Source organism: Rhinoraja longicauda, chromosome 37, assembly GCF_053455715.1.
Source record: "Rhinoraja longicauda isolate Sanriku21f chromosome 37, sRhiLon1.1, whole genome shotgun sequence".
Lineage (NCBI taxonomy): Eukaryota > Metazoa > Chordata > Chondrichthyes > Rajiformes > Arhynchobatidae > Rhinoraja > Rhinoraja longicauda.
The window spans coordinates 3,499,987-3,526,343 of NC_135989.1; the positions used below are offsets into that span (position 1 = coordinate 3,499,987).

General features: G+C 48.4%; 1 protein-coding gene across 2 annotated transcripts in view; it reads right to left on the reverse strand.

The window, feature by feature from the left end:
* Positions 1-1,933: 1,933 nt before the first annotated feature.
* The window catches only part of gcdhb (glutaryl-CoA dehydrogenase b), a 37,750-nt gene continuing 13,326 nt past the window's right edge, over positions 1,934-26,357 (reverse strand). For both annotated transcript variants that reach the window (XM_078429222.1, XM_078429223.1), the window contains exons 4-11: positions 23,330-23,392; positions 22,087-22,257; positions 20,656-20,785; positions 15,355-15,571; positions 11,904-12,007; positions 8,322-8,447; positions 8,075-8,235; positions 1,934-3,312 (exon numbers count right to left, since the gene is read on the reverse strand). In XM_078429222.1, coding sequence (XP_078285348.1) covers positions 3,239-3,312; positions 8,075-8,235; positions 8,322-8,447; positions 11,904-12,007; positions 15,355-15,571; positions 20,656-20,785; positions 22,087-22,257; positions 23,330-23,392 — 1,046 coding nt within the window. In that variant the 3' untranslated portion in view covers positions 1,934-3,238. The remainder of the gene's footprint in view (positions 3,313-8,074; positions 8,236-8,321; positions 8,448-11,903; positions 12,008-15,354; positions 15,572-20,655; positions 20,786-22,086; positions 22,258-23,329; positions 23,393-26,357) is intronic.

Here is a 26,357-nt window from a genome sequence, read left to right on the forward strand (position 1 = left end):
TACAACTAGGCGATTTCAACGGAGTGGTTCATCTTGTTCCTATAACCACAGAGAAAGGTTTTCTTTGAAGATAGACACAATAAGCTGGAGTAACTCAGCGGGACAGGCAGCATCTCTGGAGAGAAGGAATGGGTGACGTTTCGGGTCGAGACCCTTCAGATTCTTAAGGTTTTCTTTGCCTTATAATAAATTGTTATTGAGCCAAGATTCTCAAATCTCTAGAAGGTAGGAGTCTTGTTAGTAAGGCAGTCTATTCATAAGCAGGTTGCTTTGATCAGCTGGGGGCTATAACAAAACACCCCGTGTCATGTTTAGCAATCTCCAAGTCAAACTACCATTATTCCACAAGGCAGCCTTGGTCCGTCTTAACATTTTGAGGCAGTCATTTAACAAGAGTGACTTGACAACTGTGTAAAAGATGACAACTGAGGTAAATTCCAGAGCTTCTTGCACAACAGCATTGTGGCAGCACCTTCACCAGATAGACTGAAGAATCTTAAGAAGGTTGGCTCACCACTACAGTTATTGATAGACAACATATAGTGATCTTGGTGACGTTTCAGGTCTGGACCCATCTTCAGACTGGAGAGGAGCCCTGACCTGAAATGTCACCCATTCACGTTCTCCAGAAATGTGGCCTGACCCGCTGAGTTACTTCAGCATTTTGTGTCTACCTTCGATTTTAAACCAGCATCTGCAGTTTTTCTCCTACCCAATAGTGAATTAATCAGGGTCAACAAGAACATCTTCAAACTTAATTGCAAACTAAAGTCATTCATGTTTAAGGGATTTGGGGGTGGGGAAAAGAGGAAGAGGAAGGATTAATGCAATTTCCTCAATTCTGCACCTGCTCCAAAGCTCTCCAAATCTATAATTTAATATAAACATAGCACAAAAAGTAAGGAAATTTGTGTTTGGTAGATTATTTCTTTGTTGTAACAATGCTTCTTGGCAATAAATCTTATACCGTTGGAAAGCCTGTTTATTTCCCTTTTAAATGGTGCCACATTTGTAAGGAACATGCATTTGTGGGATGAGCAGCAGAGCTGAGTATATGGGTTGCGCCCATGAAAAATTTGCCAAATCTTCTCTGCCAATGCCAAACAGCTTATTCTGCTGTTGCTATTGACTCTTGTTTTGAGCTTCTGGTACCCCCAGGTGCTGACAATCAGGTGCCTGATAGAGTAACATCTTTTGGTGGAGGCAGTGTGATGGTGTGGGGCGGCATCTCCCTCACTGGAAAAACGAGGCTTGTCATCATTGGAGGCAATCTCAATGCAGAGAGATATCGAGATGAGATTCTGCAACCAGTGGCAATCCCATATCTCCACAGTCTGGGATCGAACTCTATCCTCCAAGATGACAATGCTCGCCCCCACAGAGCAGGGTTTCTCAGAGACTACCTCCAGAATTTGGGAGTGGAGAGGATGGAATGGCCTGCCAGCAGTCCTGACCTCAACCCCATTGAACACTTGTGGGATCAGCTTGGGCGTGCTGTTCGTGCCAGAGTGACCAACACAACCACGTTGGCTGACTTGCGACAAATGCTGGTTGAAGAATGGGATGCCATCCCACAACAGTGTGTGACCAGACTGGTGACCAGCATGAGGAGGAGGTGCCAGGCTGTTGTGGCTGTGTATGGTTCTTCCACACGCTACTGAGGCTCCTGTTTATTAAATGAATAAATTGTTAAATTGCCAATATGTCTTGTTTCTTCAGACTTCAATCGTCCAATCCACCAAACAACATCGAACAAGTCAATGGCAGAATAAGCTGTTTGGCATTGACAGAGAAGATTTGGCAGATTTTTCATGGGCGCAACCCACATACTCAGATCTGCTGCTCATCCCACAAATGCATGTTCCTTACAAATGTGGCACCATTTAAAAGGGAAATAAACAGGCTTTCCAACGGTATAAGATTTATTGCCAAGAAGCATTGTTACAACAAAGAAATAATCTACCAAACACAAATTTCCTTACTTTTTGTGCTATGTTTACATTGGCAACTAATTAGGCCCACCAATCTAGGTTTGTTACCTGGGACATCAGAATCTGTTCTTTAGATTGCAAAGTGGTAATCACAATACAATCTAAAAAGTCTGCTGACATATAATAAAAATGACAGCTTCCCCAGTGAGCTACATTGGTCTCAGAGGGCACAACATAATTTAGAAGACACAAAATGCTGGAGTAAATCAGTGAGTCAGGCAGCATCTCTGGAAGACACGGATAGGTAGATATTTCAGTGTGGGACCCTTCCATCTGAAGAAGGGTCATCTCCTGGATGTGACCTAACCATGTTCTCCATAGCTGCCTGACCTGCTGAGTTGCTCCAATACTGTGTGTGTGTTTTTAATGTAAACCAGCATCTGCAGTTCCTTGCGTCTATATAATTTAGTACTTGTGCACGAGGACAACAAAGTATATATTTAAAAATCGAAGGCACGGTTCAAGTGGCTTATAATGACGATCGAAGCAGCTGGATGATATAGTGCAAAGTCTTTCTCAGAAGAGTGAAATAAAAATCACATTTTCGAGGAACATTTTGATTTGTTACATCAAATTCATGACTTACTGCAGAAACAAGTTCAGGAGACACACAAGTTTAAATAAGGATTCAGGACTGGAGTAAGTAACGAGGCATGATGAAAGGATTTTTAAACAACCGAAATCTAGAATGTCGAAGCGTTTAAAAAATGTGCCATTTGATGTGTTTTTCACTGATCTTGAATGCAAACGATATTTCCTACCAAATTGTGGGCTCAAAAGCAGGAGAATTCAAATGCTTGCTGCTTTCAGTCTTTAACTTTGAAAGAAAGTTTCATTCTGGGGAAGAGAGAAATACAGCACAAGCAGTTCTGAAAAGCATCAGCAACAGATTATCTGCCAACTGCCGGAAATGTAACCACGTTAGATTTTAAATAAATTGTCAAAGGCTTAGAAAACAAAGGCTTAGAAAACAAAGCTAAACGTGTAGTGGAAAAGCAGGATGGAAATATTTTCAATAGTAACTTTTAGAAATAATACGAATAAATAGTTGGAGAGAAAACCGTGAGTAGAGGGGAAGGTGCAGGAGAGTGGTATTAATTACCCACTCCCAAACTAGCTCTACGGGCTTCAAGATCGTACAGCAGATTAGTGTTTGGACAGCTGACAGATGCCAGCCCATCTTAACCAGAAACAAACAGACAAATTGCCACTCTTTTGAAAGAAGTCACTTATCGGAACTATCCGGATCATTTCTCTACGGTGAAAGACTGCAGGCCCGTGATCGCCTTTCCAAGAATCAGTGCGTGGATATCATGAGTCCCTGAGGAATGAAACAGTAAAGGAGAAAATGTCAGCTTTAAATACATTGCAGCCATCTCAATAATGTTGTTCCCCTGTGCTTCCGATAAGGATCCTTTCCTCCGTCCCACCGACTCTGACACACGTCCACACTTTATCCTCGACTTTATCCAGGTGTCAACTTCTCCACGTCGGCGAGACCAAGCGCAGGCTCGGCGATCGTTTCGCTGAACCCCTTCGCTCAGTCTGCCTTAACCAACCTGATCTCCCGGTGGCTCAGCACTTCAACTCCCCCTCCCATTCCCAATCTGACCTTTCTGTCCTGGGCCTTCTCCATTGTCAGAGTGAGGCCCAGCGTAAATTGGAGGAACAGCACCTCATATTTCGCCCGGGTAGTTTACACCCCAGTGGTATGAACATTGACCTCTAACTTCAGGTAGCCCTTGCTTTCCCCTCCCCCTTCCCAATTCTCCCACTAGTCTTACTGTCTTTGTCCCGCCCCCTCCCCTGACATCAGTCTGAGGAAGGGTCTCGACCCAAAATGTCACCCATTCAATAGACAATAGACAATAGGTGCAGGAGTAGGCCCTTTGAGCCAGCACCACCATTCAATTTGATCATGGCTGATCATTCTCAATCAGTACCCCGTTCCTGCCTTCTCCCCATTACTTCTCTCCCGAGATGCTGCCTGACCCGCTGAGTTACTCCAGCATTTTGTGTCTACTTTTATCCTTGACTAATGGTGGGGTTATTGATCGGTGCCCATTTCAAAAGCTTGCATAAATAAATGCAAATAAAATCTCAACTAATTGTTGCACAGCGAGTACATAGTGGATGCATGAAGCTCATGGAGAGACAGAGACAGAGAGAGTTAATAAATCTGAATTACTTTAAACTGCACCAGCTGGGCCTCACACTGCTAAATAAAGCATTTGGAAATGATTAAAGAAAGCATGTTCTTCACGTTTTGGGCAGTCACAGTGGTGCGGCAGTAAAGTTGCTGCCTCACAGCGCCAGAGACCCGGGTTCCATCCCGACTACGGGCGCCGTCTGTACGGAGTTTGTACGTTCTCCCCGTGACCTGCGTGGGTTTTCTCCGAGATCTTCGGTTTCCTCCCACACTCCAAAGACGTGCAGGCTTGTAGGTTAATTGGCTTGGTAAATGTAAAAATTGTCCCTAGTGGGTGTAGGATAGTGTTAGTGTGCGGGGATCGCTGGTCTGCGCAGACCCGGTGGGCCGGAAGGGCCTGTTTCCGCGCTGTATCCCTAAACTAAACTAAACTAACAAACACGGAGCTGCAGATGTTCCTTGTTCTTCACTTAAATGCAGCCCAGAATACTAGATATTAAGAGTGAAGGACAAATTCAAACCAGGGGCTGGCACAGTGGCACAGCTGATAAAACTGCTGCCTCACCGCGCCAGAGACCCAGGTTCAATCTTGACCTTGGGCACTGTCTGTGTGGAGTTTGCACGTTCCTCCTGTGATAGTGTGGGTTTTCTCCGGCTGCTCCGGATTCCTCCCACATCCCTACGACAGCTACTGAGCAGTGTGACCGTGAGTTTGTGGGTTAATTGGCCTCTGTAAATTGCCCCCCCTGGTGTGTGGATAGTGGATGAGAAAGTAGGATAACAGAACCAGTGTGAACGGGTGATGGATGGTCGGCATTGACCTGAAGGGCCAAAGGGCTTGTTTCTATGCTGTGTCTCTAACCCTCAAAGAACGCAAGAGTGCCACTCGACACACAGTCAGGACACAGCCGAAAGACTTGGTGACAATCCAGGAAGGGAAGGTTAGACATGATTACCAGGACTCTAAAGATGGCAGCAGGTAAGTCAATTGTCCAGTTCGGAAAACAGCAACATGACTGGAAGGGTCCACAATCAAGACGAGAAGCAGCAAACTCAGCACAAACTACTCTGATTCATCTGGTTTCCTTCTTTCACTTTCAATGCAGCAGTAATGGGTACAACTGAGTGGCTTGCTAGCACATTAAATGTATACATATATATCATCTTGTATACATATATATATGTATGTTCCCGAACAACAGGGCGGCACGGTAGCGCAGCGGTAGAGTTGCTGCTTTACAGCGAATGCAGCGCCGGAGACTCAGGTTCGATCCTGACTACGGGTGCTGCACTGTAAGGAGTTTGTACGTTCTCCCCGTGACCTGCGTGGGTTTTCTCCGAGATCTTCGGTTTCCTCCCACACTCCAAAGACGTACAGGTATGTAGGTTAATTGGCTGGGTAAATGTAAAAATTGTCCCTAGTGGGTGTAGGATAGTGTTAATGTGCGGGGATCACTGGGCGGCACGGACTTGGAGGGCCGAAAAGGCCTGTTTCCGGCTGTAGATATATGATATGATATGAACAGCCCAAACGGTACACGATAGCGCGACAATTTTAGGTGCAACTTACTCACCATTCGCCTGCGGTGTGCAGTGTCAAGTTTCGTTCAAATTGTTGCGCTATCGTGTACTGTTTAGGCTGTCTTTCGGACACATACCCCACAAAATAAACACCGCCATTTGGATCCAATACTTCCGTGTTCAATGTTGTCATTAAACCCGTGCTTCGTTGATCGAAGATTCCTGACGAGGTATGCTAAAATTTTCTTCAAGTTAAGGTTTGACCGCTCAATAATATAAAAAGTGTGTGTCTTTTTATTCCCATCAACCACTGTCACAACGGGAACCCCGTTGGGGACGGGAACATGGGTCGTGTTTTGTTCAAATTGTTGCGCTGTCGTGTCCCGTTTTGGCTGCTTTCTGCCCAACCAACTGTTCAAGAGCTTTTGGACCCAACGAGTGAGTTGCAGGCACATTAACGAGTGTGTCTCGAGTCATTTATAAACGACAACATTGGAATCTGCCATTCTGCCCATCCAGGCGATGCCATCTCTCGGGCACTTCCAATCACTCCCATTTCCCCCTCCCTCTATTCCCTCTCTCGTGCCCACATCTCACCCACCTACACTAGGGCAGTTTATAGTCACCAGTTCACCTCTCAGCGTATACTAGGGGTACAAGCTTCCGACCCACACAGTCACACAAGAACGAGTGAACCCCACGCAGACAGGACTGAGGGTCAGGATCACAGCAGCACTACCTGCTGCAGCAATGACGCCCCTGCTTAAGGCCATCACCCTTCTGTACCCCAGAACACACAGGTTTGGTTAAACATCCTCATGGTTTGCTTTAGTCGGTCATCGACCTGGTGGATGTGTGTCAGCAGGCCATGTGATGTGTGGGGAAATCAGTGTTTATCCAGAGTTCCTCCTGGATTAGTGTGAACAGCAAGAGAATCTGGGATACGGCAGGAAAATGGGCTGGGAAGGGAAGTGGATGGGGAACTGCACAAAGGGCTGGTGTGGCCTACTCCTGTCTGTTTGTGTTTATATTTTTTGAGTTCATAAGTTCTACGAGCAGAATTAGGCCATTCAGCCTAATCAAGTCTACTCCGCCATTCAATCATGGCTGATCTATCTTTCCCTCTCAACCCCATTCTCCTGCCTTCTCCCCATAGCCCCAGACTCCCGTACTAATCAAGAAATCAAGTTCCTGCCTTTTCCCCATTCAATTCAATGATCCTTATTGTGGATATTTCCCAATTCCACGTCCAGCGAACAGTCTCAGGCTGATTATTGTTACATGCAATGAATTTCAGTGAAAAGCTTTGTATTGAATGTTTAGTTTAGTTTATAAATACATCGCGGAAACAGGCCCTTCGGCCCACCGAGTCCGCGCCGACCAGCAATCCCCGCACACTAACACTATCCTACACCACTAGGGACAATTTTTACATTTACCAAGCCAATTAACCTGCAAAAACCTGCACGTCTTTGGAGTGTGGGAGGAAACCGAAGGTCTCGGAGAAAACGCACGCAGTCACGGGGAGAACGTACAAACTCCGTACAGACAGCGCCCGTAGTCGGGATGGAACGCGGGTCTCCGGCGCTGCAAGGCAGCACCATGCCGCCCGTAATCCCTGACACCCGCACAATGCTATGCTGAATACTATGCTGCAAATCAGATAATACCCCACCCCAGTAACGGACTGTTCCAGATGCTACGGTCAGGCAAACGCCCCCGCTGTCACGCTGTGAAAACGGAGAGGATGAGACGGAGCTTCTTCCCACAGGCCATCAGGACTGTCAACTTTGATAACCCCAGAGACTAAATTTTTGTCGACACTTTTTGTGCTATGTTTAGTAACTTATTAACTTTATTTATATGCTGTAACTAATTCTTTTTGTGCACAACCCGCAGGCATTGCCACTTTCATTTCACTGCACATCGAGTATGTGTATGTGACAAATAAATTTGACTTGACTTGAAATACAATCTTAGGGTCGTTTTTGAAGGAGGAACAGCTTTGGGGAGAAGAGGAACTCTCACGGAGCAGTGGGATAAGTTGTTTGGTTTGGTTTTATTTTTACAGAGGCTGGCGAGTGTCTGGAACGTGCTGGCGAGGGTGGGCGGGGTAGACACGTTAGTAGTGTTGGTGAGGCTTTTGGATATGCAGGGAATGGAGGGGTATGGATCATGTGCAGGCAGATAAGAGGTGGTCTTGGGATCATGTTGGGTAGGGTTACTGCAAAACTATTGAGTTAGATAGAGCTCTAGGGGCTAGTGGAATCAAGGGATATTGGGAGAAGGCAAGCACGTGTTACTGATTGTGGATGATCAGCCATGATCACAATGAATGGCGGTGCTGGCTCAAAATGACCTCCTCCTGCACCTATTTCCTATGTTTCTAAAACTGTGCCAAAACATGCCTCACCTTCGTAAGTGTTCACCGCCTCCAGGTTCATCACGTGCCGAATCACATGGTACTCGTCCGAAATCCCATTCCCGCCCAATATGTCGCGGGCTTGCCGGGCAATGTCCAGGGCCTTCCCGCAGGAGTTCCGCTTCAGCATCGAGATCATTTCGGGCGTGGATCTGAGGAAAGGAGTGGAAATAGCTCGTCAGCAAACCAGCGGGCTTCCACTCTGCTCGCTGTGAATCGGGCGGCGTCTGCCACTCACTTATCTTCATCCTTTAAGCGACCCAGCTGGACGCAGGCCTGCAGGCCCAGGGTGATCTCAGTCAACATGTCCGCCATCTTCTTCTGGATCAGCTGGTTACGGGCGAGAGGAACACCAAACTGAGTCCTGTCTCGGAGCAAGAAAGACCGATGAATATCATGGTTAGGGGTGGCCTGACTTTCCTTCTATGAATGGTGTGAGGAAGGTTACTACTCGAGTCACCAAACCCCTTCCCAATTCCTATTTGTAGAATAATTTGCAATTGTATTATATAAAACAGTACAGCACGGGATCAGGCCCTTTGGCCCGCAACGTCTGTGCTGAACATGATGCCAGGACCAACTCTCAAGACTAAACTTCTGGAGTTTAGAAGGATGAGAGGGGATCTTGTAGAGACGTATAAAATTATGAAAGGACTGGACAAGCTAGATGCAGGGAAAATGTTCCCAGTGTTGGGGGAGTCCAGAACCAGGGGCCACACAGTCTAAGAATAAAGGGGAGGCCATTTAAAACTGAGGCTAGAAAAAACTTTTTCACCCAGAGAGTTGTGAATTTGTGGAATTCTCTGCCACAGAAAGCAGTGGAGGCCAATTCACTGGATGAATTTAAAAGAGAGTTAGATAGAGCTCTAGGGGCTAGTGGAATCAAGGGATATGGGGAGAAGGCAGGCACGGGTTACTGATTGTGGATGATCAGCCATGATCACAATGAATGGTGGTGCTGGCTCGAAGGGCCAAATGGCCTCCTCCTGCACCTATTTTCTTTGTTTCTATATTATCTGCCTGCACATAATCCATATCCCTTCATTCTCTACATATCCATGTGCCTATCCAAAAGTCTCTTAAATACCACTATTGTACCCACTTCCTCCACCACCCCCTGCAGTGCATTCCTGGTACTCACCACCCTGTGTAAAATAAAACTTGCCGGTGCTTATCTCCCCAAAAGCCTAATCCTTCTTCCCATACATCAAGCGGCAATTTGCAGCTCACGGGATCTCCGATCCTTGGTTTTACAGATGCACCAAGGAAAACATACTGTTGGGTTAGAACACGGATTGGTTTGGGAACAGCTCTGCCCAAGACCACAAACAAATAATTGTCATCAGTTTTCTGTGTGTTCTTAGCTGTTATTGTTGACTGGTCTGCTGGGAGCAGTGCTGGTTGTGCAGTCTCACGGCAGCGGGAAGGAAGGACCTCCTATATCTCTCCTTCACGCACTTGGGGTGAAGGAGTCTGTCACTGAAGGAGCTACTCAGTGCAGTGACAGTGTCCTGCATGGGGTGGGAGTCGTTGTCCAGCAGCGATGTTAGTATGCGGTGACCATTGGTTGGCGCGGACTCGGTGAGCTGAATGGTCTGTAACTCTAAAAGCTGAAATAAAGGCTGACACGGGAGCAGGCTTGTACAACAAAATAAAAGTCTAAGTAGCAGTTATTGGACTCGAAAGTTCCCAGGTTTAATCCTAGTCTGCACAGTCAGTTTTCTCTGAAAGATACTCAAAGAGTGTTTTTGTATAAGACTAGACAAAGAGGACCCGTTGGGCCCCAAACATCTCCTGCATTGGTGCAGCACCCTCTCCTCCCCTCTCTCCTCAACCCCCCCTCCCCTCTCCCTTCTCCCCCACTCCCCCCTTCCCCTCCCCTCCTTTCAAACTTTAAAATGTGAATAACTTAAAAAATATAACACTGATTTCAATAAAACTACTTGCATTATCACTAAAGTGACAATAGTGAGTAAGGTGGGCCTAAAATTGTCACACTATCGTGTACTGTTTTGGCTGAAGTTCAGTCACAAACAAGACAACAAACGAGAGTTTTAGTATATAGACGTTGGTGAGACCGCATTTAGAATATTGTGTTCAGTTCTGGGCACCGTGTTATGGGAAAGATATTTTCAGGCTTGAAAGGGTTCAGAAAAGATTTACGAGGATGTTGCCAGGACTAGAGGGTGTGAGCTACAGGGAGAGGTTGAGCAGGCTGGGTCTCTATTCCATGGAGCGCAGGAGGATGAGGGGAGATCTTATAGAGGTGTACAAAATCATGAGAGGAATAGATCGGGTGGATGCACAAGAGTCTCTTGCCCAGAGTAGGGGAATCGAGACCAGAGGACATAGGTTCAAGGTGAAGGGGAAAAGATTTAATAGGAATCCGAGGGGTAACTTTTTCACACAGAGGGTGGCGGGTGTATGGAACAAGCTGCCAGAGGAGGTAGTTGAGGCTGGGACTATCCCATCGTTTAAGAAACAGTTGGGACAGGTACATGGATAGGACAGGTTTAGAGGGATATGGACCAAGCGCAGGCAAGTGGGACTAGTGTAGCTGGGACATGTTGGCCGGTATGGGCGAGTTGGGCCGAAGGGCCTGTTTCCACACTGTATCACTCTGTGACTCTAAGAGGGGAGTCTGCAATTCCCAACTCAATGACTGATAACATGGACACAGATTTTGGGAAGTCTCGTTGGTGGATAGTCGTAAAATACACTGTTGTGCATTGCCATCGAAGTTTAACAAAGCACTCGGATGTACAAAGTATGAAGTGGTGACCAGCGGTGTTGGATGTTGGAGGAGCCACTGTCAAGAGTAGGGCTCTTGCCCCAGTATCAGACCCTGGGCTCAAACAAAGGCTGGACCAAAGGTCCCCACAGCAACCTGCATCTCTACCTTTCAAGTGCCATAAACCCTCGTTATAATGGACCATGGCAGAAGACATGGGTGGGAAAATGGTTCGGAGAAAAAACTGCAGATGTTGGATAAAATCGAAGGTAGACACACAATGCTGGAGTAACTCAGCGGGTCAGGCAGCATCTCTGGAGAACATGGATAGGTGACGTTTCACAGAGCGCTGGAGTAACTCAGCGGCTCAGGCAGCATCTTTGGAGAACATGGATAGTTGACATTTCGGGTCGAGACCCTCATTCGGACTCTCGGTCTGGAATTCCGGTGAGTTGTTGGCCCCGGCCTGGGGGAGAGGCGAGGATCGGCAAAGTCGATGGTCTCGGCCTGCGGGAGGCCGGAGTACAGACGAGGGTCGGCGGTGGAAAAAGGACTGGCCTGGAAGCGTTTGGGGAGGAGGTACGAGTCGGGGCTGGTGTGGGCAGCCGTCAGTAGGTCGGTCTGCTATATTTAGGGCGGTCACGGTGGCGCAGCGGTAGAGTTGCTGCCTTACAGCGAATGCAGCGCCGGAGACCCGGGTTCCATCCCGACTACGGGCGCTGTCTGTACTGAGTTTGTACGTTCTCCCCGTGACCTGCGTGGGTCTTCTCCGAGATCTTCGGTTTCCTCCCACACTCCAAAGACGTGCAAGTATGCCGTTAATTGGCTTCGGTAAAACTGTAAATTGTCCCCAGTGGGTGTAGGATGGTGTTAGTGTGCGGGGATCGCTGGTCAGCGCGGATCCGGTGGGCCGAAGGGCCTGTTTCCGTGCTGAATCTCTAAACTAATCTAAAATCTGTTATAAAGAGGTCCGTTGAAATGAGGGTTTACTGTATCGGCTGTACACGGCAAATGGAAGGTGGAATTCAACAGAGATGTTCTAATTCACCTCACTGCAAGGTTTAATGGTCACATCTCCCGCCTCCTCACCTGTCCAGAGCGTATTGCCTGGCTGTTTCCAAACAGAACTCTGCCGCTCCCAGCGCACCCCAGGAAATTCCATATCGTGCGTTGTTCAGACACCCAAAAGGACCCTGGCGGGCAAAAAAAGAAACAAAGGCATTGCAATGGTTGCAGTTCAGAGCTGGGAGATATCCTGGGCTGGTCCACATGGACATTAGTGATAGGACGGCACGGTGGCGCAGCGGTAAAGTTGCTGCCTCACAGCGCCGGAGACCCGGGTTAAATCCCGACCACGGGTGCTGTCTGTACGGAGTTTGTACGTTCTCCCCGTGACTGTGTGGGTTTTCTCCGGGATCCCTGGTTTCCCGCCCACACTCCAAAGACGTGCAGGTTTGCACAATAATTGGCTTGGTAACATTGTAAACTGTCGCTAGTGAGCAGGATACAGGGGTACCTCAACATCTGATGGGGTCCCGTGCCGAGAAGCCCATCGCAAACCGAAAATATTGCACGTCGAACTGCATTGTGAAACACGCGATCACGAGGCCGGAAGCGAGCGGCGGCTCGCTACGGGTTGCTACCGTTTGCACCATAGCAAGTCGGCACGGTGGCGCAGCGGTAGAGTTGCCGCCTTACAGCGAATGCAGCGCCGGAGACTCGGGTTCGATCCTGACTATGGGCGCCGTCTGTACGGAGTTTGTACGTTCTCCCCGTGACCTGCGTGGGTTTTCTCCGAGATCTTCGGTTTCCTCCCACTCCAAAGACGTGTAGGTTAATTGGCTGGGCAAATGTAAAATTGTCCCTAGTGTGTGTAGGATAGTGTTAGTGTGTGGGGATCGCTGGGCGGCGCGGACCCGGTGGGCCGAAGGGCCTGTTACAGTATCTCTAAAAAAAAAAATTTTTTTTTAAAGTCGAAACATCGTAAGCCTGTAGTGTTAATGTGCAGGGATCGCTGGTGAGCGTGGTCCCGGTGGGCCGAAGGGCCTGTTTCCACGCTGTATCTCTAAACTAAACTAAACCAATAGCCCAGTTCCAGGTTCAACACTAGTGGAGTCAGAATAGCAGTAAACCTCAAGCTTCCCCGGCCCTTTATTTCAGGTGCTCTCCCGACGTTTAAAAAACAAAGAAAATATTCTTTCATTCCCAGAGCACCTGCCATGACTTCAGAGCTGGAGCTTCAGATACGAGGAATGTGAGTGAGGTCAAACAAAGAGGAAAAGAACCAAGAGCTTGTACCCAGGCGTACAACAGGGGTCAAAATTTTTGGATTTCTTTGAAAATTTACACACAAAATTACAAGTTTCAAGCCTCTTTTAGTGCATTTCAAAGTAAAAACAAACATTACGGAATAGTGTGAATATGTCACTGTACACTAAAAACATTTTGAAGTAAATTCGCACATTAATTGATAATCAGGCCAAAAAGGTGGTAATTGGCTTTTCTGCTGTGTTTTATATTTTAACCACATCTTAATTAATTTAGTTATATAATCTTGCACTTAAATGTAATATTTACTCATTACAGTTCCACCACTGATTTTCTGGCACTCTTGGTTCCAGAGCTTTGCTGGTTTATCCAGCTGGCCAAGGAAGTCGCTCGGCGATGGGGATAGATGTGCCGGCTCCAGCTGGGCTGGAGTTCCAGAGTCCCGGCCGCAGGTTGCAAATTCAACCCACTGATCGGCCGTGGAATTCCCGATGAGGTTGCGATTGGCTGCCTTGCCCAGCCTGGGTGCCACATTTTCGGGGAGACTTTCTCACGGAAACCCTAGCAACCTCTAGCGGAAACCTAGTGTTCATTACAAGTCTATATATAAGAAAATAACTGCAGATGCTGGTACAAATCGAAGGTATTTATTCACAAAATTCTGGAGTAACTCAGCGGGTCAGGTAGCATCTCAGGAGAGAAGGAATGGGCGACGTTTCGGGTCGAGACCCTTCTTCAGACTGATGTCAGGGGGGGCGGGACAAAGGAAGGATATAGGTTGAGACAGGAAGATAGAGGGAGATCTGGGAAGGGGGAGGGGAAGAGAGGGACAGAGGAACTATCTAAAGTTGGAGAAGTCGATGTTCATACCGCTGGGCTGCAAGCTGCCCAGGTGAAATATGAGGTGCTGTTCCTCCAATTTCCGGTGGGCCTCACTATGGCACTGGAGGAGGCCCATGACAGAAAGGTCAGACTGGGAGTGGGAGGGGAAGTTGAAGTGCTCGGCCACCGGGAGACAAGTCTATACATTACAAGTCTATTACAAGTCTATACATCGTTTATTTATTTATTTATCTTTCTATTTTTTGATCCGATTTCTCCTTTCATTTGGCAAAGTGAAAAACGCGGAAATCATGCAAAAAAAGCGTGGAAAATGGATTTTAAAAACGCGGAAATCCGCAGAAAAATTCACATGCCTGAGTTAAAGGCGTAGTGAGATCATTTTTATGTTGGATTATACCAATTGCAGCAATTAATTTGTTCCCAACAGGCCAACAATGGTTAAATGATGTCCTTCAAAATGTTGTGTATGAAAATAACTGCAGATGCTGGTACAAATCGAAGGTATTCATTTCACACAATGCTGGAGTAACTCAGCGGGTCAGGCAGCATCTCAGGAGAGAAGGAATGGGCGACGTTTCGGGTCGAGACCCTTCTTCAGACTGAAGAATGCTGGAGTAAATCAGCAGGTCAGGCAGCATCTCAGGAGAGAAGGAATGGGTGACGTTTCGGGTCGAGACCCTTCTTCAGACTGAAGAAGGGTCTCGACCCAAAACGTCACCCATCCCTTCTCTCCTGAGATGCTGCCTGACCTGCTGAGTTACTCCAGCATTTTGTGAAATAAATTCCTTGGCCAGAACACCGAGCACAATGGAGACACCTGAATGTGCACCCATTTCTCACCCCCTCCCCACACCCTGCCCTCTTCCATCTATGTCCCTTCCTCTGGCCTGACATTTTGCAATTCCTCTCTCCTTATCTCACAGTTTTGGCCTTTGTCCAATCTGCTAATTCAAAGACCCGCTCGCCTATCACGTGCCAGGCCTGGTCTCACCCCCATCTCTCCCCCTCCTACTACTACGACTACAATCAGTCTGAAGAAGGGTCCCCACCTGAAACGTCACCTATCCACGCTCCCCAGAGATGCTGCCTGACCCGCTGAGTTACTCAGTCTGAAGAAGGGTCTCGACCCGAAACGTCACCCATTCCTTCTCTCCCGAGATGCTGCCCGACCTGCTGAGTTACTCCAGCACTTTGTGAATAAATACCTTCGATTTGTACCAGCAACTGCAGTTATTTTCTTATAATACTTGTGTTACTCCAGCACTCTGTGAAACGCCACCTATCCATGTTCTCCACAGATGCTGCCTGACCCGCTAAGTTACTCCAGCACTCTGTGAAACGCCACCTATCCATGTTCTCCACAGATGCTGCCTGACCCGCTGAGTTACTCCAGCACTGCGTCTTCAACGTGTAGTGCAAGGTAACTCACCTTGAGGCCCGCCACGTTGGGAAGCAGGTTCTCCGCAGGGACCTCCACGTCCTCCATCAATATCATCCCGGTCAAGGAAGCCCGCAGTGAAAACTTGCCGTCGATCTTGGGCGTGCTCAGCCCCTTCATCCCCTTCTCCAGCAGGAACCCTCGTACCATCCCATCCTCGCACCTGGCCCAGACCACCAGGACGTCAGCCATCGGAGAGTTGGTGATCCTGGCAAGGGGAAAACAAACGTTGGCGCGGCGGTAGAGTTGCCGCCTTACAGCGAATGCAGCGCCGGAGACCCGGGTGCCATCCCGACTACGGGTGCTGCCTGTACGGAGTTTGTACGTTCTCCCCGTGACCTGCGTGGGTTTTCTCCGAGATCTTCGGTTTCCTCCCACACTCCAAAGACGTGCAGGTTTGTAGGTTAATTGGCTTGGTGTAAATGTAAACATTGTCCCTCGTGTGTGTAGGATAGTGTTAGTGTGCGGGGATCGCTGGTCGGGGATCCGGTGGGCCGAAAGGGCCTGTTTCCACACTGTGTCTCTAAACTAAACCTCAGAGTGACATGGTACAGTACAGCACAGGAACAGGCCCTTCGGCCCACAATGTCTGTTCCCAACATGATGCCAAGACCATCTTGGTCGGCACAATGGCGCAGCAGTAGGCTTGCTGCCTTACAGCGCCAGAGACAGGTGCTGTCTGTACGGAGTTTGCACGTTCTCCCTGCGATCGCGTGGGTTATCTCTGGGTGCTCCGGTTTCCTCCCACATCCCAAAGACGTGCAGCTTTGCAGGTTAGTTGGCTTCTGTAAATTGTCCCTAGTGTGTGTAGGATAGTGCTAGTGTGCGGTGATCGCTGGTCCTCATCGACTCGGTTGGCCGAAAGGCCTGTATGCATTCTATATCTCTAAACTACATCTCTTATGAATGAAACTATCATTCATTCATTATCTTCCTGCAAACGATCCATATCCCTCCGTACCCTGCTTATCCATGTACTTAGCTGAAAGTCTCCTAAACATTTAGGGTATTGTCATAGAGTGATACAGTGTGGAAACAGGCCCTTCGGCCCAACTCGTCCACACCGGCCAACAATGTCCCAGCTATCCTAGTCCCACCTGCCTGCGCTTGGTCCAGATCCCTCCAAACCTGTCCTATCCATGTCCCTGTCCAACTGTTTCTTACACGATGGGATAGTCCCAGCCTCAACTACCTCCTCTGGCAGCTTGTTCCATACACCCACCACCCTCTGTGTGAAAAAGTTACTCCTCAGATTCCTATTAAATCTTTTCCCCTTCACCTTGAACCTATGTCCTCTGGTCCTCGATTCCCCTACTCTGGGCAAGAGACTCTGTGCATCTACCCGATCTATTAGGCAATAGACAATATACAATAGGTGCAGGAGTAGGCCATTCGGCCACTCGAGCCAGCACCACCATTCCATGAGATCATGGCTGATCATTCTCAATCAGTACCCCGTTCCTGCCTTCTCCCCATACCCCCTGACTCCGCTATCCTTAAGAGCTCTATCCAGCTCTCTCTTGAATGCATTCAGAGAATTGGCCTCCACTGCCTTCTGAGGCAGTGAATTCCACAGATTTACAACTCTCTGACCGAAAACGTTTTTCCTCATCTCCGTTCTAAATGGCCTACCCCTTATTCTTAAACTGTGTGGCCCCTGGTTCTGGACTCCCCCAACATTGGGAACATGTTTCCTGCCTCTAACGTGTCCAACCTCTTAATAATCTTATGTTTCGATAAGATCCCCTCTCATCCTTCTAAATTCCAGTGTATACAAGCCTAGCCGCTCCAGTCTTTCAACATACGACAGTCCCGCCATTCCGGGAATTAACCGAGTAAACCTACGCTGCACGTCCTCAATAGTAAGAATATCCTTCCTCAAATTTGGAGACCAAAACTGCCTCTCCTCTACCTATTCCTCTCATGATTTTGTACACTTCTATAAGATCTCCCCTCATCCTCCTGCGCTCCATGGAATAGAGACCCAGCCTACTCGACCTCTCCCTGTAGCTCACACCCTCTAGGCCTGGCAACATCCTCGTATTGTGTACAGTTCTGGGCACCATGTTATAGAAAAGATGTTGTCAAGCTGGGAAGGGTGCAGAGAATGGGTAGGAAGGAACTGCAGATGCTGGTTTAAACCAAAAAAGAAGACACAGAAAGCTGGAGTAACTCAGCAGGGCAGGCAGATATCTCTGGAGTGAAGGAATGGGTGCCGTTTCGGGTCGACACACTTCTTCAGGCCTGTAGAAGGGTCTTGACCCGAACGTCACCCATTCCTTTTCTCCAGAGATGCCGCCTGTCCCTCTGATTTACTCCAACTTTTTGTCTATCGAGGGTGCCGAGATTTAAGAGGATGTTGCCAGGACTAGAGGGTGTGAGCTACACTGAGAGGTTGAGTAGGCTGGGACTTTATTTGAGGAAGGATATTCCTGGTCTCCAAATTTGAGGAAGGATATTCTTGCTATTGAGGGCGTGCAGCGTAGGTTTACTAGGTTAATTCCCGGAATGGCGGGACTGTCATATGTTGAAATACTGGAGCGACTAGGCTTGTATACACTGGAATTTAGAAGGATGAGAGGGGATCTTATCGAAACGTATAAGATTATTAAGGGGTTGGACACGTTAGAGGCAGGAAACCTGTTCCCAATGTTGGGGGAGTCCAGAACAAAGGGCCACAGTTTAAGAGAACGGAGATGAGGAAAAACTTTTTCAGTCAGAGAGTTTTGAATCTGTGAAATTCTCTGCCTCAGAAGGCAGTGGAGGCCAATTCTCTGAATGCATTGAAGAGAGAGCTAGATAGAGCTCTTAAGGATAGCGGAGTCAGGGGGTATGGGGAGAAGGCAGGAACGGGGTACTGATTGAGAATGATCAGCCATGATCACATTGAATGGCGGTGCTGGCTCAAAAGGCCGAATGGCCTCCTCCTGCACCTATTGTCTATTGTCTATTCCTTGCAGCACAGGAGGATGAGGGGAGATCTTTTAGAGGTGTACAAAATCATGAGAGGAATAGATCGGGTAGATGTGAAAGAGTTTAAGAATTTACAAAAGAAATAGGTCACAAAATGGTTGTGCTTCTTCTTGCACATTGTAAATTGCTTAGCTAAGCAGAGAGGTAAGTTGTGTCTAACCTTGAGAAGTACAACATGTACTACAAAAAAAACAACTGACCTTTAGTTGGCTTTGCTAAAAAAAAGAAGAATAAGCTGAGATGGATTTATTTTGAAAAAAAAACCTAACCTACTGATGACTGAAAAAAAAAAAGAGTTAAGCCCACCGGAAATTGGAGGAACAGCACCTCATATTTCGCCTGGGCAGCTTGCAGCCCAGCGGTATGAACATTTACTTCTCCAACTTTAGATAGTTCCTCTGTCCCTCTCTTCCCCTCCTCCTTCCCAGTTCTCCCTCTATCTTCCTGTCTCCACCTATATCCTTCCTTTGTCCCGCCCCCCTGACATCAGTCTGAAGAAGGGTCTCGACCCGAAACGTCACCCATTCCTTCTCTCCTGAGATGCTGCCTGACCTGCTGAGTTACTCCAGCATTTTGTGAATAAATACCTTCGATTTGTACCAGCATCTGCAGTTATTTTTAGTCACTGAAAGGAAGCATGCAGGTACAGCAGGCAGTGAAGAAAGCCAATGGAATGTTGGCCTTCATAACAAGAGGAGTTGAGTATAGGAGCAAAGAGGTCCTTCTGCAGTTGTATAGGGCCCTAGTGAGACCGCACCTGGAGTACTGTGTGCAGTTTTGGTCTCCAAATTTGAGGAAGGATATTCTTGCTATTGAGGGCGTGCAGCGTAGGTTTACTAGGTTAATTCCCAGAATGGCGGGACTATCATATGTTGAAAGACTGGAGCGACTAGGCTTGTATACACTGGAATTTAGAAGGATGAGAGGAGATCTCATCGAAACGTATAAGATTATTAAGGGGTTGGACAAGTTAGAGGCAGGAAACATGTTCCCAATGTTGAGGGAGTCCAGAACAAGGGTCCACAGTTTAAGAATAAGGGGTAGGCCATTTAGAACGGAGATGAGGAAAAACTTTTTCAGTCAGAGAGTTGTGAATCTGTGGAATTCTCTGCCTCAGAAGGCAGTGGAGGCCAATTCTCTGAATGCATTCAAGAGAGAGCTAGATAGAGCTCTTAAGGATAGCGGAGTCAGGGGGTATGGGGAGAAGGCAGGAACGGGGTACTGATTGAGAATGATCAGCCATGATCACATTGAATGGCGGTGCTGGCTCGAAGGGCCGAATGGCCTCCTCCTGCACCTATTGTCTATTGTCTATTGTCTACTACTGATGACTTCTTAATACCTTATATGGACATGGTCTTATTTCTTTCACTTCCTTGTATGGGCATGATGTGAGTGGTGCCACAACATTCACTGATAATTAAAAGATATAACTATACCCTTTTGTACTTTGTTTCGGAGAATGGGACACGAGGTGAGCTTGGGTGTCTGATCTCCCGCCTGGCGTAATAAAGACTTTACTGTTTTACCACTAACTTTGTTGCTTTTTTGTCTGTCTAGAGAAAACGAACTTTAACAGACGCACAGTCTCTTGCCCAGAGAAGGGGAATCGAGAACCAGAGGACATAGTTTCAAGCTGAGGGGGAAAGATTTTATACGAACCCGAGGGGTAACTTGTTCACACAAAGGTTGGTGGGTGTATGGAACAAGCTGCCGGATGAGGTAGTTGAGGCACGTACCATCTCAACATTTATGAAACATTTAGACAGGTACATGGATAGGACAGGTTTAGATGGATATGGGACAAACGCAGGCAGGTGGGACTACTGTAGATGGTACATGTTGGGCAAGTTGGGCTGAAGGGCCTGTTTCCACATTTGTATCACTCTATGACCTCCATTGTATCTGCCTTGACCATAACAGGCCCTTTAGGTAATGTAAAGTAACATGTCCATCCTTCACTCAGGGCGGCACAGCGGTAGAGTTGCTGCCTTACAGTGCTTGCAGCGCCGGAGACCCGGGTTCCATCCCGACTATGGGTGCCGTCTGTACGGAGTTTGTACGTTCTCCCCGTGACCTGCGTGGGTTTTCTCCGAGATCTTCGGTTTCCTCCCACACTCCAAAGATGTACAGGTTTGTAGGTTAATTGGCTTGGTATAAGTGTAAATTGTCCCTAGTGTGTGTAGGATGGTGTTAGTGTGCGGGGATCGCTGGTCGGTGTGGACTCGGTGGGCTGAAGGGCCTGTTTCCGCGCTGTATCTCTAAACTAGACTCTGTGCTTGTGTGTTGTGTGAAGAATGAGCTGGAGGTGGCACGTACCAGGTCTTTGACCCATTGAGCGTGTAGGTGTTGCTGCTGATGTTGAACCGGGCTCTGGTTTCCATGCCCGATGGGTCACTCCCGTGATTGGGTTCCGTTAGCCCAAAGCACCCCAGCAGTTCCCCTTTGGCTACAAGGGAACAAGAGCAGAAAGACACAACGCGTGGTTAGGACGTGAGGCAAGCAACTGCAGATGCTGGTTTACACCAACCATACACACAAAATGCTGGAGTAACTCAGCGTTAGGACAGGCAGCATCTCTGGAGAGAAGCAATGGGCGACGTTTCGGGTCAAGACCCTTCTTCAGACTGACAGTCAGGGGAATGGGAAACGAGAGATATAGACGGTGATGTAGAGAGATACAGAACACATGAATGACAGAACGATGATAAAGGAAACAGGCCATTGTTAGCTGTTTGCTAGGTGAGAACGAGAAGCTGGTGCGACTTGGGTGGGGGAGGGATGGAGAGAGAGGGAATGCAGGGGGTACTTGAAGTTAGAGAAATCAATATTCATACCACTGGGCTGTAAGCTGCCCAGGCGAAATATGAGGTGCTGTTCCTCCAATTTGCGTTTAGCCTCACTCTGACAATGGAGGAGGCCCAGGACAGAAAGGTCAGTGTGGGAGTGGGAGGGGGAGTTAAAGTGTTCGTCAACTGACCCGGGAGATCAGGTAGGTCCAGGCGGACTGAGCGAATGTGTTCAGCGAAACGATCGCCCTGTCTACGTTTGGGCAGAACCAGGGGCCACAGTTTAAGAATAAGGGGGAGGCCATTTAGGACTGAGATGGGGAAAAACATTTTCATCCGGAGTGTTGTGAATCTGTGGAATTAACGGCACAGTGGCGCAGCGGTAGAGTTGCTGCCTTACAGCGAATGCAGCGCCGGAGACTCAGGTTCAATCCTGATTACGGGCGCCGTCTGTATGGAGTTTGTACGTTTTCCCCGTGACCTGCGTGGGTTTTCTCCGAGATCTTCGGTTTCCTCCCACACTCCAAAGACGTGCAGGTTTGTAGGTTAATTGGCTGGGCAAATGTAAAAATTGTCCCTCGTGGGTGTAGGATAGTGTTAGTGTGCGGGGATCGCTGGGCGGCGCGGACCCGGTGGGCCGAAGGGCCTGTTTCTGCGCTGTATCTCTAAATCGAAAAATTGAAAAAAAAATCTAAATCTGCCACAGGAGGCAGCGGAGGCCAATTCACTGGATGTTTTCAAGAGAGAGTTGGATATAGCTCTGAGGGCTAACGAAATCAAGGGATATGGGGAGAGAGCAGGAACGGGGTACTGGTTGTGGATGATCAGCCATGATCATATTGAATGGCGGTGCTGGCTCGATGGACCGAATGGCCTCCTCCTGCACCTATGTTTCTATGGCTTCGCCGATGTACAAGTAACGGGAGTTGCTGGATGGGGCACGGATGGGAGAGTGACCCACCTAGCTTTGGAAGGAACCGCTGCTTCTGGGCTTCAGTGCCGTAGGCAGAGATGGGGTGCATGACCAGGGAGGACTGGACACTCATGACCGATCGGTAGCTGCTGTCCACGCGCTCCACCTCTCGGGCAATCAGGCCGTAGGACACGTACGAGGTCCCAGCACACCCGTAACCTGCAACAGAAACCATCCTGAGGCACTCACTTCTACAATACACAGGGTCAGGTAGACCCAAAATGCTGGAGTAACTCAGCGGGTCAGGCAGCATCGCGGGATACAGCCTGACCCGCTGAGTTACTCCAGCATTTTGGGTCTATCTAAACCAGCATCTGCAGTTTATTCCTTATACATAGGAGCAGAGTTAGTTTAGAGATACAGCGCATAGAAGGATGAGAGGAGATCTTATCGAAACGTATAAGATTATTAAGGGGTTGGACACGTTAGAGGCAGAAAACATGTTCCCAATGTTGGGGGAGTTCAGAACAAGGGGCCACAGTTTAAAAATAAGGGGTAGGACATTTAGAACGGAGATGAGGAAAAACCTTTTCAGTCAGAGAGTTGTGAATCTGTGGAATTCTCTGCCTCAGAAGGCAGTGGAGACCAATTCTCTGAATGCATTCAAGAGAGAGCTAGATAGAGCTCTTAAGGATAGCGGAGTCAGGGGGTATGGGAGAAGGCAGGAATGGGGTACTGATTGTGGATGATCAGCCATGATCACATTGAATGGCGGTGCTGGCTCGAAGGGCCGAATGGCCTACTCCTGCACCTATGGTTTATTGTCTAACCGGTCACCGGGTCCGCACCGACCAGCGATCCCCGCACACTAACACCTTCCTACACCCACTAGGGACGATTTTTACATTTACACCAAGCCAATTAACCTACAAACCTGCACGTCTTTGGAGTGTGGGAGGAAACCGAAGATCTCGGAGAAAACCCACGCAGGTCACGGGGAGAACGTACAAACTCCGTACAGTCAGCGCCCGTGGTTGCCGTGTCCAAGATGGCCACCGGGGGTGGTACCCGCCTGAGTGACGGGAGTGGCAGCCATTGAGGGGGGGGGGGGGGGTGGGTGGAGAGCAGAAGAGGCGGGACTGGAAGGAGAGGGAGGGGCAAGACCCACACAAGTGACGGGTGCGGCGGGCAATGAGGGACAGGGGAGTGGAACGGAAGAGGCGGGACCGGAAGGAGGGGGGATGGCATACAGGAGAGGCTTGGACCGAACGGGTCCACTCGGGCTAGATACCTTTAATTGTGGATCCCAGTACTCCCAACTCGCCCATCTCCTGTAGGATTTCACGGTGAAACACTGTGGAGAGAAAAGAGTGAACTATTATATATAGTCACACAACAAGAAGCATGCTTGAATATGGACTGAATGTTTGGTGTAGTTTAGTTTAGAGATACAGCGCGGAAACAGACCCTTTGGCCCACCGAGCTCGCACTGACCACTGATCCCAGCACACAAACAGTTAACAGGGGCCACAGTTTAAGAATAAGGGGAGGCCATTTAGGACTGGGATGAGGAAAAACTTTTTCACACAGAGAGTGGTGAAACTGTGGAATTCTCTGCCTCAGAAGGCAGTGGAGGCCGATTCTCTGGATGCTTTCAAGAGAGAGCTAGATAGAGCTCTTAAAGATAGCGGAATCAAGGGATATGGGGAGAAGGCAGGAACGGGGTACTGATTGTGGATGATCAGCCATAATCACAGTGAATGGTGGTGCTGGCTCGAAGGGCTGAATGGCCTCCTCCTGCACCAATTGCCTATTGTCTAACACTATCCTACACCCACTAGGGACAATTTACAATTATACCAAGCCAATTAACCTACAAATCTGTTTGTCTTTGGAGTGTGGGAGGAAACCGGAGCACCCGGAGAAAACCCACACAGGTCACGGGGAGAACGTACAAACTCCGTACGGACAGCATGTCACCTGAATACGTGATGGTAAACTAGCTCCAGACCTATGATCATTAATAGCATGCTCCTGTTCCCTTCCAAACCCACCATCTGAACTGAGGAACAGGGTCACAATTACTCCTTCCAAACCTCTGGGCAGCAAGACATTGAAGGAAATATCCACCTCTCGTTGAATCACTGTCCCTGCACTCCCTGACTGACCAGTTCCTTGACTAGTTACGCCAACATTGAGGGAGTGCAGCGTTGGTTCGCCAGGTTAATTCCCGGGATGGCGGGACTGATATATGATGAAAGAATGGGTCGAGTGGGCTTGTATTCACTCGAGTTTAGAAGGATGAGAGGGGATCTTATAGAAACATATAAGATTCTCAAAGGACTGGACAGGCTAGATGCAGGAAAAATGTTGGGGGAATCCAGAACCAGGGGTCACAGTTGAAGAATAAGGGGGAGGCCATTTAGGACTGAGATGAGAAAAAATGTTTCCACCCAGAGTTGTGAATCTGTGGAATTCTCTGCCACAGAAGGCAGTTGAGGCCAATTCACTGAATGTTTTCAAGAGGGAGTTAGATATACGCTCTTAGGGCTAACGGAATCAAGGGATATGGGGAGAAAGCAGGAACGGGGTACTGATTTAGGATGATCAGCCATGATCATATTGAATGGCGGTGCTGGTTCAAAGGGCCAAATGGCCTCCACCTGCACCTATTTTCCATGTCTAGGTAATATTCTTACAGTGGAAACAAAGACCTGCAGATACTAGTTTACACCAAAAGTGTAAAAAAGTGCTGGAATAACTCAGCAGGTCAGGCAGCATCTCCAGAGAAAAAGGAGTAGGTGACATTTCGGGTCAGGACACTTCAGACACAAACTTCGATCTTGACCCGAAACGTCACCTAACCTTTTTTTCCCCCAGAGATGCTGCCCAAGTGGCTGAGTTTCTCCAGCACATTGTGGAGTCTGAAGAAGGGTCTCAACCCAAACGGTCACCTATCCATGTTCTCCAGAGATGCTGCCTGACCCGCTGAGTTACTCCAGCACTCTGTGAAACGTCACCTATCCATGTTCTCCAGAGATGCTGCCTGACCCGCTGAGTTACTCCAGCACTCTGTGAAACGTCACCTATCCATGTTCTCCAGAGATGCTGCCTGACCCGCTGAGTTACTCCAGCAAGTTGTGTCTTATTCTTACGTGTTTGTTTGATCCTTTTGTGTCTTTGCCCTCTCCATCTTGACCAGAGTGATCGGCCTTCTCTCAATGCCAACCTTGCATATTAGAAATGTCACCCACAGTAATGGGAGTTATTTAGCACAATGGTCCAATGGTACTTTAGTTTAGTTTAGTTTAGAGATACAGCGCGGAAACAGGCCCTTTCGGCCCACCGGGTCCGCGCCGACCAGCGATCCCCGCACACCAACACTATCCTACACACACTGGGGACAATTTTTACATTTACCAAGCCAATTAACCTACAAACCTGTATGTCTTTGGAGTGTGGGAGGAAACCGAAGATCTTGGAGAAAACCAACGCAGGTCACGGGGAGAACGAACAAACTCTGTACAGACAGCACCCGTAGTCCGGAAGGAACCCGGGTCTCCGGCGCTGCATTCGCTGTAAGGCAGCAGCTTACAGCCAGCCGACAACATCTCATCTGGAACTCCTTAGCCTCTCCTCCACTCTAAAGATGCTTCTCAACACCTGCTCCTCTGTGACCTTTGGCTTGATGTCAAATTTTGTTTGGCAACATTAGTTGTGATGCTTAAATGCATTTCTTCCGATTGAGGTGTAAAGAATTACGCGAGGCATAGATAGGGTAGGCAGTCAGAACCTTTCTCCCTCCCAAGGTAGAAATGTCAAAGACTAGGGGGCTTAGCTTTCATTTGAGAGGAGCAACGTTTAAAAGGAGTTATGTGGGGCAAGTATTTATTTTTAATTTACACACAACGGTAACTTTTTCGGTCGAAACCGTTCAGACTCATCTGAAGGGTCTCGACACGAAACATCACCCATTTCTTCTCTCCAGAGATGCTGCCTGACCCGCTGAGTCACACCAGCTTTTTGTGTCTGTCTTCTAATGGAACATGTTGGTTGGTGTAGGCAAGTTGGGTTGAGGTAGGGTTGCCAACTTTCTCACGCCCAAATAAGGGACAAAAGGTGACAGCACGTGGCCCAGCCAGCGGCCATGTGCTCCCACTCCACCAATGGTGGCCGCCGGGGCCGGGAGGCTGGTTCTTACGCAACCTCCATTAGGCGACGACCGGGCCTCCGGGCCCACAGTGTCCGGGCCCACAGTGTCCGGGCCCACAGTGTCCGGGCCCACAGTGTCCGGGCCCACAGTGTCCGGGCCCACAGTG